Below are 15,062 nucleotides of genomic sequence, written 5' to 3' on the forward strand. Positions count from 1 at the left end.
GTACTGCATATATTCTGTATGCAAATGTGCCAAAGTTTTTTCCTGGTCTTTCCACTTGAAATAATCATTTGGTGAGAGAATCCTAGAAGGGGGCTGCTAGTCTGAGTAAACAGCATTGTCCCAGATCAGAATTTATAACCTCTAAGAATTCATAACCTCACTGGTGGGCTGGTTGAGAAGGACAGAGTGGTGGGCAATATCTGGGTTGACTGCCCTCATTTCCCCCGCTTCAAAGAAATAAACTCAAATACACACAGTTACTTTCATACTCACTTGAAACTGATTGGTGGATTATGGAGAGTGTGAATACAATTAGGAGGAGGGAAGCTCTTGGTGAGTGCCATCCCTGAGAATCAGGATTTCCACAGCCTAAGAAATCAAGTGGCACACATGGCACTCTTAGGTCTCCCAGTAGTATGCTAGATTTATCTAGTAATATGCTGCAATGTGTTAGATTTATCTGGCATATTATAGCTGTGTTACTTAATACATGATAGTTAGTAACGTTCTTTTTCACCATTTGACTTACAATAATTTCATGAAATTATAGACCTGAAGAAATCAACTTAGTATGACAATTGATAGCATATTGTTCCAGTAAAATAAAAATGCATAACAATTACATTTACTTACTCTAGAATAACCAATAGAGTAGTCTAAAGAAGGACAACAATAGACATATTTTCATCCAGTCCCAGATTCCTTTCATATTATGCAGTTATAAAACTATTATTCCACTTTAACTGCAATAGCTTCATCCTATGTAAATTTATATGCATGGAGATTTTCCAGGATCTTTTTATTTCTAATGTTCTCTCTCTGAAAGGATAAAGAAAGAAGATGATGGCCTCACAATATATGGAGTTTCAGAAAAAGATCAAGGATACTACACCTGCGTTGCCAGCACTGAACTAGATAAAGATACTGCCAGAGCCCATCTCACTATTCTAGGTATTTTTGTCTTCATTTCAATTTTACTGTGTTTTTGATTAGAGCCAAAGGAAAAAAACTATTAGAGCCAAAGGGGAAAAAAACTAGACAAACAATATGACCTATTATCATATAGTATGGAGATGACATGCATTAAACCATTAATTATCTAATCAAAGTTGAAATGCTCTTGTTAACATTTTTAAACTGACTAGTCAGCCAAAATAATTTTAGTGCATTCTATGAGCATATAAAGATCTCTGGAGTTCTTAGCACAATGACAAATTGACCTTGACACCTTGGTAATGGATATATACTTTTGGCAGTTGTAGCTGCTATCCCAGTAGTCATGTGTCTCCCAGGGTAAAGATTGATTGCAATGGTATCCAATTGATTAGGGAGGACATTCATGACTTTCCATAATCTGGACCCTTTAGAGGACAACAATGCTTGGTCTAGTCATTAGTCTAAATGTTATCCTCCACAGAGCTGACCAAACACTGAACAATGTCTAGCTTTCAGTCCTTCTGTAAACTAGCTTGGCTAGAACTAAAAACAACTGGGATATTTACAGGCAGTTCCCAAGTTACAAATATCTGACTTACAAATGACTCATAGTTAAGAATGGGGTGAGACAACAGGAAGTGAGAGAAATCGACCTTTAGGAAGGGAAAGTCACCCCTGAAAGGGTTATCATGGGAAAAAGGTGTCTCCGCTGAAGCCTTATCACCAAGCCTTGTTTCCAAAATTCAGCATCCAATTATCACAGGGACTGAAAGTGAGATGAAATCACAGACAGAAAACAAACATCATGATCTTGTTGTTTCCTTTGCACTAATTCTCTAAAATAGCTAATATTTTACTTTACAGATCCTTCCCTTAACCGTATGACTTTACCCAAAGGTAATCACTACTAATCTTTTTTTTACCTCTATTAATTTTATCCTGCTTTATCCTTTTGATTTTATTTGTTTTTCCTACTGTTGCTTGACCATCTTCAGTATTAAAGTGTTACTAAAACTATAATGATTCTATCCAAATATATTGATGAAGGATGGAAATAATATTTTAAAATGGAAAACTGCCAAAACATTTTTCAAGTTTCAAGAAACCCTGATAAGAAGAATCGTAGACTAACAAGAACTTTAAAGATTCAAGAGTTGTTCTGTGCAAAATTCACATGTAGGTGATTTGTGCAGAAAACTATTTCTACACAAAATTTCCTCTGCAGGGAAAGATTTCACATGAATAATTTACATAGAAAACAACATAGAAATATTATTTTCTCTGTGGAAAACCTTTCTATGAAAAAAATTGCTGTTCCTATGCAGAAAATACCATTTTCTGTACAAAGCAAACACGGGCAAATTTTTCAGATAATAAGTTCAGAATTCTGAATAATCTTTAAAGGCTCATATCTTTATTAGATTTCACAAGACCCCTTTACATAAGATAGAAAACATTTTCTATTAACAAAAACAGAATTCCCTGTGCACTGAATGGGAATGGCATTTCACTAGGTTTTTAGCCCACCTGAGCTAGTTTAAGGTCACAAGGGATCTTCTTTTCCTAAAGGTCATTTCCAGTTTTGAAAAGAGGCCCCCTGGACCCAAAATTCCCAGAGGAGCAAATAACTATGATGGATTATTAAGGTATAAGGGACATTTGAGGTTAAAAATTGTGGATAATAGCCTTTGGGGGACTCAAAAAGAATTGTGGGGTCCCAAAATAGCCTTTGGCCAAAACATTCCCCAGCATTGATTTACAGTGGTGGTGGACACACATTGGGGGACTGCACTACCTCATTTTCAGCTTTTTTGGGGGGAGGGGTGCTTCATGTTCTTGCAGCCACAATTTTTGTCTGTCAGGAGTAGGGACACCTCATTTCCTGTTATCCTTATAATAATCTGGGAGATCTGCTATTTTAGGGAAGAGAATTCCCCCAAACAAAATCATGCAGTCACACAAAGTCATTTTTATATATCTTAATTGAGGGGGGAGGGTTCAAAAGGGGCTTCGGAGGCCACAGAGAATCCCACACCACAAGGGCTGCATGTAGTTTAGACTAATAGCTGAAAGAAGAGAACATTCTGGATGAATTAGACATTTTATTCAAATTCACAAGAGCCTGAGTTAAACATAAATTACATGTATACATAAAAGCATACTTTATTTTGTGGTAGATTTTGTTTGGTAATTAATAGTTATTCTATTATGCTTGTAATTAAGTTTTTACTTTCAGTTGTTCCTCATTTTTAAACTACTTTCATAGGAATCTAAATCCTATGTGTTGTCGAAGGCTTTCATGGCCGGGATCACAGGATTGTTGTGTGTTTTCCAGGCTGTATGGCCATGTTCCAGAAGTGTTCTCTCCTGACATTTCGCCCACATCTATGGCAGGCATTCTCAGAAGTTGTGAAGTACAGTAGAGTCTCACTTATCCAACATAAACGGGCCAGCAGAACGTTGGATAAGCGAATATGTTGGATAATAAGGAGGGATTAAGGAGAAGTTTATTGAACATCAAATTAGGTTATGATTTTACAAATTAAGCACCAAAACATCATATTATACAACAAATTTGACAGAAAAAGTAGTTCAATATGCAGTAATGCTATGTAGTAATTACTGTATTTACTAATTTAGCACCAAAATATCACGATGTATTGAAAACATTTGACTACAAAAATGCGTTGGATAATCCAGAACGTTGGATAAGCGAGCGTTGGATAAGTGAGACTCTACTGTATATGGGAAAAACTAAGAAAGGAAAGTCCAGGGTGGGAGAAGAACTCTTGTCAGTTGGAGGCCAGTGTGAATGTCAGGAGAGAATGCTTCTGGAGCATGGCCATACAACCTGGAAAACAGACAACAGCCCAGAATTATCCTAATTGTTCAATACTATATTTAACCCAAACTAAGATCTACTGAGGCCCCCTTATACACTGCCCTAGATCCCAGGATCCGATCCCAGATTATATGTTTTAAACTGGATTGTATGGGTCCCAATTGCCAGTTAATCTAGGATAAGCAAATAATCTGAGATAAGATCCTGGGATATAGGGGAAGAGTGGAAGGTCACTAGTATATTTTCCTCAGTAAAAGTATGTTTGATGTGTTGGGGTTTTTTTCTCTGTGTTAAAGACTTCAGAAATACAGTTTTCTCAACAGCAATCCAACTGGGTACTATTTAGTTTTATTACTTTAAACGACTTGAAGTTGGTTGAATTAATTCTGTCATCCTGGGATGATACAGTGCAGGTTATACATATTTTAAATAAATATACCAATATAGCTAGAACTGCTATTTGAAGTATTCAGTTGTGACTATTTCTAAAACTCTGTTCCTCTCATGGATGAAAATGTTGTCTTGGTATATTTATGCAAGAGAATTATTGCAGAATCATAGGAAAAAATGGAATGAATTCTTTGCCTTCAGGATTGCGAGTATGGTTATTTTGGAATGTTCCCTGTGTAAAATACTGGGAGCAATATTTTTTACACCCCCCCCCCCCCAAGAATGTTATAGGAAAAGTTTCTATTTAGAACAGTATTTTGTATTTTGGCATTCTCTTTTATGTTTATGTGAGGGAAGTTGGGGGGTGGAATATAATATTCCCAGCAACTATCCAAAATGGTTTTGTCTGTTTTGTTACCTCACCCTCAACTCTTTGTTGGAGCTCCCGATGGCGCAGTGCTAGCAGGACTGCTAACCGATAGGCTAGCAGTTTGAATCCGGGGAGAGCAGATGAGCTCTCTCTGTCAGCTCCAACTCCCCATGCGGGGACATGAGAGAAGCCTCCCACAAGGATGGTAATACATCAAACATCCGGGCATCCCCTGGGCAACATTCTTATAGACAGCCATTTCTCTCTCACCAGAAACAATTTGCAGCTTCTCAAGTCACTCCTGACAAGAAAAAAACCCTTTGTTGTGTAAACTTATATATTAATTACTAGTTCTTGAGAATGCCTAAAAGGAGTTCAGCTATCAATGTCCACTTGGGGAAAATTTTGCCACATTTTGCTGCTCTTTTAGGCTGAATAAACTAGATAGTGACTTTTTTGGGGGGAGGGATGCTCTTGGTGACCTCCAAAACAATCTTGGGGGGCATACTTTGCCCAGTCCTGCAGTAAAGATGCTTAGCCTTGTGTGTATCTTTTTGCCTATAGCACGTCCTGACCGTCCCCGTGACCTTGAATTAACAGACCTTTCTGAAAGGAGTGTGCGGTTAACATGGATTCCCGGTGATGACAACAACAGCCCAATCACAGGTCATTACATGTTTTTATGATTACAGATCGGGGTGGGGGAAGGATTTTTCCATGTGGAGGGGTGTTATTCTGCTTGCTGATTGTTATATAGATAATTTGGGAACAACAAAATCTTTATCTTCTAGATTACATCGTGGAGTTTGAGGAAGATAGATATGAACCTGGAAGATGGCAAAACCATTCCCGCTACCCAGGAAGTGTCAACTCTGCTGTCTTGCGCCTCGCACCATATGTGAACTACCAGTTCCGAGTAATAGCCGTGAATGAAGTAGGAAGCAGCTATCCTAGTTTGCCCTCTGAACGATACCATACAAATGGGGCCCGTAAGTACTCCCTGATTTGAGTTGGAATGATACATTTGGTATGATAGGGGTAACTATATAACAGTGCACTTTAATACTACACATATTAACAAAAGCAGATACCAAACAAGAATGTTTGTATATGTGTCTTCAAGTCCCCTCTCCTCTTATGGTGAGCTGATGGATTTTATAGAGTTTTCTTCAGCATGTAATATTTAGAGGTGGTTTCCTTCCTCTGAAATATAGTCTACAACGCCATTTTCTAAAATTGACAAGTGTGGGCAGATTCACACATTACATGTTAGCTAAACTATTTGCTCTCTGAGGCAAATATACCAGGAGATTGCAATATTCATTATTGTACTTTTCAGGGTATCATGACATTATGCGATTCATTAGGAAAGACAATAATGTTTGGTAAAGTGAAAAGCAATAGGGAAACAGGAAGACAAATGGATAGATTCATTCATGGAAGTTGCAGAAACAAGCCTGCAGGACCTTAGCAGGATTGTTCATAACATAAAGTCTTAGAGGTCTCACATTCATAGAGCTGGCATATGTTGAAGCTGACTGACAGCAATTAAACAGCAAAAACTTCTCAGTTTTTCCTAAATACAGTATTTTTAATTATAAGACACCATTGATTGTAAGATGCATGCTAATTTCAGTACCACAAACAGAAAAAAAATCTTATATATATATATATATATACACACACACACGCACGCACGCACACACACACACACACACACATACATACATACATACACACACACCCCTAAGATTCTAAGTTTCTAGAGATGATTATATGGTGAAAAAAGTGCATCTTAGAATAGAAGAAATACAGTATATATCCAAATGACATTTCCTGGTAATTACTATTTTCTAGCAATTTTCTGGCAACTTTTCTGTTAATTCCTGACACTTGCTGCAACATTTTATTTCTGTCCTGGATTAACATAAGTCAGAAAAGAACTGAAGACAGCAAACAACTATAAATGTCTGTTATATTATGTTATTTTTGTAGAGACAGCATGAAAAGTGTAAGTTATTGGGTTGCAGGCTTTGACTTCTTTTTCAAAAACTGAAATATTAATTCAGAATATGTGGATGTCACCATAATTCTCAGATTCTCTGTCTCTGCAGCATTAAAGGACAATGTGAGAATTAGCATGATATTCAAGACAAAAGCAGAAGGAGTATTATTGGTGTATTCAATATCTTTATTAAAGTTCACATTTCAATTTATTTCAGGTCCAGAGTATAACCCGACAGGAGTTCAAGGAGCAGGAACTGCAAAAAATAACATGGTTATATCATGGACGGTGAGTTAATATAGGGCCCATCCACATGGTACCTTTATCCCAGGAGCTCCCAGTTCAAAATGGAGGGTGCCTAGAAAAGTCAGCTGAAAACGCAGGAGGAATCACTACAAAGCCAAAAAGCTGTGAGATAAAAAAAAATGCAGGAATATCCTGGTTCTGGCCAGAAGATTAGGATCTTTGAATCTCTGTATGTCCCTGCACTTAGAAAATAAGGGATTTTTACTGTTAGTTTGTTCCTGGATTGTAAGTGTCAGTTCCTCATTGCTTCTGTTGTAAAAACCTAGTGAAACTTGACTACAGGGCAAAAACTTTGTCATGGCAAGAGGGACATCGCCATTCACCCATTTATCAAAGTTTGTGACACACAAACAAAGTTTGTGGAGTACGACAAGTACATTCAAAGCAAGGTCTACATCCTTAAACAGGAACTCATACTTTCAAACCAGGCACACAATTTCATCATCATTATCATTATTCAGAAGCTGTATGACTATCTATCAGGACTGCTATGGTGGTGTATTTGTACCTGGAAGAATAGGGTGATGTTTTCAAGTTATAAATGTTGGTTCCTCATTGCTTCTATTGTAAAAACATGGGGAAAGTTGATTACATGGCAAAAATCGGGATTTAACCCAGACATTTCTAGATCCGTTGAGGTGGAACTCTTTCATTTGGACTACAGTTGGCAAGTTAAAAATGTCAAATTGCCATGAGATTTTTTTTCTGTCTTAGCTTTTTAAGAAAGCACAACAATGCTCATAAATCCGAAAACCTGCATAAAAAGTATTTTGCGTAAGAAATATGATTTTTTGTGTGAACAAAACGGGGGATTATGCAATGAGTTCAAGAAGCCATGCAAACTAGATAAACTTTAATAACATTACACAAAATTCTCACAATCTGATACTGTGCAGAGAATCTTGTTGATTTAGTTTTCATTTTCATGGGCAAGAGAGCAAAATCAGCACAAACTTACATCCATGTAAGACATATATTCTTCTCCCTGAGGATATCATATTTTGTGCATCTGAGAAAGCTGACTGTAGCTTGTTGCTTTAGCATACAAAAATGTGTGTGTTTGGGCCAGGTTATTCTAATTCTTTTTGTATTCCTGACTGCTGAAGTATCTGTGACTCTTTGTACAGAGAATTGGGGATATATAGGTTACCGTAATGTTCAAATCAGGAAGAATGACTTTTGTTAAATCTGTATTTTTTTTCCTTAATGCTTCAAGCCATTAAGTGCAACCCAGGTTTATGGCCCCAACCTCAGATATATTGTGAAATGGAGGAGAAGAGACACACGAGAGAGCTGGAGCAACAGGACGGTAAAGGGAGACGTCAGCCAGTACACTGTTACGCAGACACCCATCTATACGCCCTATGAGATCAAAGTGCAAGCTGTCAATGACTATGGGATGGCTCCAGAGGCAGACACTGTCATTGGCTACTCAGGGGAAGACTGTGAGTATTTTCATACATGGAAAGAGTGTGAGATACAAAAGGCCGGTTTCGTTCACCTTTTCTCATTTGTTAGTATTAGAGTGTGCTTTCAAATTCAAGATCTGGTACACTTAGCTCTTTCAAAGAGGGACCCTAAATTTCAGTGGATAACATTTTCTGTCTCACTTTGAAGACCAGAAGAGAAAGAAAGGTTCACATAAACCTTCTTGAGTGCCTTTCTATAGACTCATAATCTCCATATTCAGAAAGGTCCAATTAACACAATATACATTTTTATCCCTTTTTCTTTATTTTTAACTAAATATATAGCTTGTTTTTAAATTTTAAAATGCTCAAGATAACTAACACACATGAAAAACCACTGAAATATGTCAACCGTAAATAAAGCCACAGTAACATCAATATCCATATTGATGTTTTTAAAATGTAAGAGACTTGAGATAGCATAATCGCTATATTATCTCAAAAATTTGAGTTGATACAGAACTATAATTTCCATCTCACAATTGTGGCTCAGAGAGATTCAGGGACCTACCCATAGCCCTAGGCTTTAGTGTCAGAGTAATGAAGAAAAGCTGGCAGATAAATTTCAATCGATAAACACACAAAAGGAGACTTGGATAAACGGCCTGTCTTCTATGGTGAAATATAGAGCTATATGTCTTTGTCCATCTGTTACTGAACTCTAACTACCCTCAGCCACATTTGTCTGTTTGAATACCCATTTAATAATGGGCCTTGCTTTGGAGTAATTTATTTCTCTTAGCCTAACCAGCTTCATAGAAGTTTGGGATGGATAAAATTAGATGTTGAAAGAATCTCCAAGGAGGTATGCTATATCTTTAATTTTTGTGATCTTGTGGGAATCCAAAGGATTTACATAAGATGTTCTGAACTGTTTAGGTTTACCCCTTTTACAATTGTTACACCTAAATATATTAGACTGCCTTCCATTTTTGGAAAGAACATAAATGGTTTTTCATGATTCGGATATGAACATTTCTAAGTTTCTGCAGCTTTACATATATCAGATCTGTTTAGTTATTCCATAATCATAACACTGAAAAGCATCCACCTTCCTGTCTGAATGCAGTCTTTTACATGTGTGCTTGTGTATGTGTGTGTGTGTATGTTGATAATTGTTTCTCATTGCACTGCCCCTTTGACTTGTGAAGCTCCTCAATATCATCCGTCTAAAGTGAAACATATCGAAGTTCCTATGTTTTCCATGGGAGATTAAAGTACGTGATTACTTCACATTGAAATCAGTACTTAACTTCAGGTGGCTCTAACCTTCTGTTTTTGAAAAAAAAATCATTCATTTTTCTAGGTCTTTCATTAGAATCGTTTTATCTTTTCTTTTTTATCCTCTCCTAAGTATTTTGTAAAAGGTTCATTATAAATAGAATTATTGGTGAAATACTTAAATGAAATGATTGTGTGAGTCTGAACATTAGTAAACAATAGCCATGATGCTAGGGAAAGCAAATGGCATATGGCTACCATTTTAATATCCAGTTTGGAGTCTTAATGCACAACCTGTATTGTTTTCACATTCACCATAAAAAACAAGTGACTACATATCTCTATGGCTGCTCTCTGAATCACACGAGTAGGCTCTAGGAGAGGGGTGGGCAACCTCTGCGAGTTCCATAAGTATTTTGTCCTATTCTAGATTTCAGAGGAAATAATAGGGAAGGAGAATGAAAAGTGGAAGGGACAGCTGTGACTAGAAAGGAATGGAGTGGGATGAGATGGAATGGAGAAGGGAGATAAATTGCAATGGCAGTATTGTTGAGCTGCATTTGAGCAACACTTTTTTCTGATAGATGATTTCAAATTTGCTAGTGTGCAAAATTGGTTTTTAAAATATTGTTTCAAACATAATGTTTTCTTTCTTCAAAGTCATACCTTACGTTCCATTACTGTAGTTTGAAATCAACATCTGTAGTCTATGAATAAGTCGATGCCATGATAAATGCTTTGGGGGGAGAATTAATTCTAGCTGTTAATAACATTATATGAAATTGTGAATGGACAAAACTTGGTTATTGGATCAACCTCTACTGAAACATTTTTCCAGCAATCCAGCAGTGATAAAAAGAGAGGTGTTGCATATTGAGTGATAATTTACGGTTCTCATCAGATTGACATGGCAGCTGCATTCCTCAGAATATCTGGTTGGTTGAATGTGTGAATTTTTAAGTGAAAAGTGAAAAATGAAGTACCCACAAATACCCAAATACTTCCAATGTAATACTTTGTTCACAGCTGACTGTACGTTTGAGTTAGAATCCTATCAATATAGCCATTGAATCTCAGTTGTTCAGTTTTAATTCAACAATCTCTTGAACTAAATGAAATAAAAAAACTTGATTTAACAGTTTTATAGCTAGTATAAAACAAGCACGTGAAAATTAGACTTTCTCTTATATCCACGGTAGCTAAGAAGAGGCAGCCCAATTTTAATCTAGTCATTTCAGCAAATGGTGTTGAACAAAGTTCTGCCCAAGGAATGTTTCTAAAATATGCAAAACTAATTTGACCATAATTGGCAAGAAAGAAAATAAATGCATACACTGAGGACATGTGTTTATCTCTTCAAAACTACATCCAACCCCTTGTATAATAGTCATAGTGACTCATGCTTAAGTTACCACTCAATTAGCCTACTGCAACACATTCTAGTGCAAAATGAAGCATCTGGACTGGTGTCATGTGTGCATTTTAGAGATCGTGTAACACTGGTCCTACAAAAACTATATTGGCTTCCAATTTGCATCCAAGATCAATTCAAGGTGCTGGTGTTAACATATGACGCTCTAAGCCACTTGGAGCCAAGGTATCTGAAAGACCACCTACTCCCATACTAGCCTGCCAGAAAATTTAGATCTTCAGAGGAGGCTTCATTGTATATCCCAACACCTTGTGAAGTTAAGTTTGTGGGTACAGGTAACAGGGCTTTCTTTGTGGAACTCCCTACCATAGGATGTTATTTTGGCCCCATCTCTTTTATGCTTTTGGCAGTCAGCCAATACAATGCAATTGCTGTTGTAACTATTTCAATACTGGATTCTAGAGTTGTTTTTAGACTGTTTTTTGGAGTTTTTAAAGATCGTTCTTATGTGTTTCAAAAATGTTTTCATCTTATATTTTTATTTGTTTTAATGTATTCATTTCCTTGGGAGTTCTTGTGGACTGGGAGGCAATATAGGAATGTGTTAAATAAATAAAACCAAGTAAAATAAAGTATAGGAAATACAGAAAAACAATTCAGCAATCTATAAGTTTTGAGTCCCCCCCCCCCCCCACAATTTCTTAAAATACTGAAACACTGCCACAGATGTTCCCCCTGTTATCTACAAATGTTCTTATCTCTATGGGAAATACGAATGTTCGAATACTAAAGAACATGATAGTTATTCTTCTAAAAAGTCTCTGATACGTGTGAAAAGGAGGGTACAATTGCAGCATGTTCTGCTTGTGGTCTTCCTGCTGTTGGGCCACTGTGTGAATATACCACTCGACTAGATAAATCTTTGGCCTGATCCAGTGTAAGCTATTCTTATATTCACATGTAATGCCAGGATTCCTTGTCTGGCTTTACAACTTCTTTGTGAAGAAATATACCCCACAGGATTCTGTGAAAGCATTTCTCTTTTCTAATGGAGTTCTTTCTAAGACTTGAATCTAAAAGCCTGCTGCTTGTGTGTTGTGAGAGGAGGTGGGTGGCAGTTTTAGAATTTGGAAACCATATACTCCTGCTAGCAAGGAATTTAAATTGTTAAGAGATTATCATAGGAATGATTGTGTAAGCTTATTATGTTGCTGATTTAGCCTTACCAAGTGCTTCCTTTAAAAAAAAATCACCCAACTGTTTTTCTGTTGTATGTAATGTCAATTATGCAAATCTGTTAAAAATACTGTGAGGCTTTGGGTTTACTAATGTAGGGAAGAAGGAAAAAGACAAACGGTTGACAGCAGACTAGGATATGGGTTTTGCCAGCAAACCGACTTGAAATTTGCATGTGAAATTTTTTTGTGTCTCCACACGATGGCAGCAGATATATTTCTTTGTGTTAGAAAACCAGGGTAGTCTTACAGAGCAATCTCTTGTTTACTTGGTTCACTTTCATACCATAATGCCTGTGAAAAGAAATAAGTCTTCTCATGAATTTCTCTCTGCTTAATCTTTGCTCTCCTTTGTTCCTGATAACATAGATCCTAAGGCTGCTCCCACTGATGTTAGACTCAAAGTTGTAAACAGCACAGCAGTCAGTCTACAGTGGAGTAAAGTCTATCCGGAAACCGTCCAGGGACAGCTTAAGGAATACAGAGTGAGCACAACCAAAACCAAATCACTTCAGTTATTAATACAGCTAACCCTGACACTAATGATAACTAGTCATATGGTCGGTTATGCTATGGGGATGACACATAATATACAGAAATCTCTGAACAACATCAAATACACTTTTTAAATATAAGTGAATGTAGAAATACAACTATAGCAAAAGTATAAAGTACAAATCAACGAGGTAGGAAAAGGTCCAGGAACCTTGAAAATCATTCCTAGTACAGAAGTGGTTTCATTAGAGGAGAGTTAGGTATGACCCGCCAGATGTGTCTGGCATATAGCTCTCATCTACCTTGTCTAGCATAATCTTTGGGAAGAGATTACTTTAGTTACACTTCTTGCCCTACTCTAAAGTTTAGTAAGAAACTCTCAGTCCCTTGGTTGCTGCTGCTTCGATTTTAAAATAACCCAGCAAATGTAGTTTTCATTGAAGTTCTTTGGCTGAATGAGGAGAGCCCTGAAAGTTAAAGCAGATTTCTTCCAGTAGGAGAGCCAACCTGAATTTTGTTTTAGCAGTGTTCAGTCCAGTATTCTGAAGATATTTTGATCTTCTATCCCACACATGCTTATGAATGTTCATTGACTTCTTGCTGAACCAAAATGATGAGTTTGCATTCAGTTTTGAACTGAAAGCACAAAGCCTCTTTGTTCACAATTAGTTTAGTTTTTGTTTATTCGCTTTTCTCTTCCTCTGGAATTGTACTTTTTAAACCCATAGTTCTTAAATATGATTGTAGTATTGAAGGAAAAATCTGCTTTCTGAAGTTCAAAAATCCTTTGTGGAAGCAAGATAAGTCACCTCCATACACACACACACATACAACATACAAAATTCATACTATAAAGGCTAGACACCCATAGCTATGACCATTTGCTCATCGCTCAGTCATCATAAAGAAGAGATTTGTGCAGCTTGTGTTGCCCTTTTTGTTGACATTACTGATCACATTTCTTACAGCATGCTGAAGATCATAGATTCGTTTTGTTTTTTAATGTGGATAAGCAAAAGAGCTTCTGTGATTATTTTCCTTGTGTCATCCCCTGAGTATAGTTCCCATGATTTCTTAATTGAGAGTGTTTCCAGATGAGGCATTTATTGAGCAATTGACTTATATCTTGGAAAGTGAGATAGCTGAGTGTTTCATTGCAGCCCTCCCATGATTTTCCATTCCAGATTATTGTCCATTTTCTCCCTATTCAGAGAAAAGGTTTGATAACTGCAAAATCATATTGATTGGTCACACTAAGAGCTCTCTGTCTGGACACACCCATAAACATGAATATTTTATTTCAATTTAATCAGAATTTAAATATTGTGCTAACCATGAGCAGGAATGGCTTTTTTAAAAAAGAGCAAACGTATTCTGTCTGAGCATAATTTATTTTTCTTTTATTCTTCCTCACAAACAGAAGAAAAACATATATGCACCCAAACCAACAGCAAAACACATATTTTCAGGATTTCTTGAGACTGTAGCAAAGACATCCTCTAACAATTTCAACATTTCACAGATATGAGAATTTTCTTTGATGTTGTATATTTTGTTTTTGCTTCTGGATTTCTTAACTCTTTAAAGAAGTCTAATTCTATTTCTAGAATTTAAAGTTTGTTACTGGCTATGTGCGAGCTGGACAAATTAAACCTTCATTGCTAAAATACTAAATAACTAATGAAAGATAGGGGAGAGGATAGTGGGAAGATTGAAAACTGTCAATTAGGAAAGGGATCCTCATTGTCCTGGCTTCTGACTTGCCTGTGATTTTGACTGAAATAGTCATCTTCCCTATATCTCTGCTTCCCCATCTTTGAAATGAGCAATAACAGTATTGAAGTGTTCATCCCTTGTGTAATGGCTGCTGAGCTTGAATTAATCCTTGTGTGAGTACATAGTGATTTTGCTCTTGAAAAAACTGTAACACCCAAATAGGAAAAGCTTCACTTGCCCTTACATGTTTCTTGAAGGCTTATTACTGGAGAGAAAGTAGTTTGCTGAAGAATCTATGGGTCTCTAAGAAAAAGCAGTCTATGAGTTTTAGTGGAGACCGGACACGGGGCATAGTGTCCCGACTATTTCCTTACAGCAACTACAAGCTGGAGATGGTTGTGGCCAATGGGAGAGGTGATGGGCCTCGAAGTGACACTTTGGAGTTCACGACACCTGAAGGAGGTAGGTTCCTCCAAAACATTTACCTAGCTGTCCAGAAGTCTATCTTTTTGTTGTGAAGCATGACATAGAAGAATTACATCAAACTCAAGCATGAATCCTATGGGTAATCCTGACATGAGTAGATGTATCAATTGATTCAACAATTAATTTAATGAGTCTACATTAATTGGGTCTTACCAATAGGATTCTGTCCTCAGAGCATTAACTTTTCAGGGGTTCTGTAGCACAGGAACAAACAGAAAG

At 36.9% G+C, this 15,062-nt stretch overlaps 1 protein-coding gene across 23 annotated transcripts in view; it reads left to right on the forward strand.

The window, feature by feature from the left end:
• Window positions 1–15,062, forward strand: part of nfasc (neurofascin) — a 250,239-nt gene that overhangs the window by 166,322 nt on the left and 68,855 nt on the right. For 13 of the 23 annotated variants that reach the window (XM_062978542.1, XM_062978537.1, XM_062978534.1 and 10 more), the window contains 8 exons: window positions 827–951; window positions 1,801–1,833; window positions 5,103–5,204; window positions 5,330–5,527; window positions 6,761–6,831; window positions 8,066–8,294; window positions 12,516–12,631; window positions 14,615–14,819. In XM_062978542.1, coding sequence (XP_062834612.1) covers window positions 827–951; window positions 1,801–1,833; window positions 5,103–5,204; window positions 5,330–5,527; window positions 6,761–6,831; window positions 8,066–8,294; window positions 12,516–12,631; window positions 14,615–14,819 — 1,079 coding nt within the window. Of the gene's footprint in view, window positions 1–826; window positions 952–1,800; window positions 1,834–5,102; window positions 5,205–5,329; window positions 5,528–6,760; window positions 6,832–8,065; window positions 8,295–12,515; window positions 12,632–14,061; window positions 14,564–14,614; window positions 14,820–15,062 lie in introns of those variants that run through there. The other 10 variants (XM_062978538.1, XM_062978541.1, XM_062978547.1 and 7 more) reach the window with 3 other exon arrangements.

The sequence above is a fragment of the Anolis carolinensis genome, chromosome 4, assembly GCF_035594765.1.
Source record: "Anolis carolinensis isolate JA03-04 chromosome 4, rAnoCar3.1.pri, whole genome shotgun sequence".
NCBI classification, from domain to species: domain Eukaryota; kingdom Metazoa; phylum Chordata; class Lepidosauria; order Squamata; family Dactyloidae; genus Anolis; species Anolis carolinensis.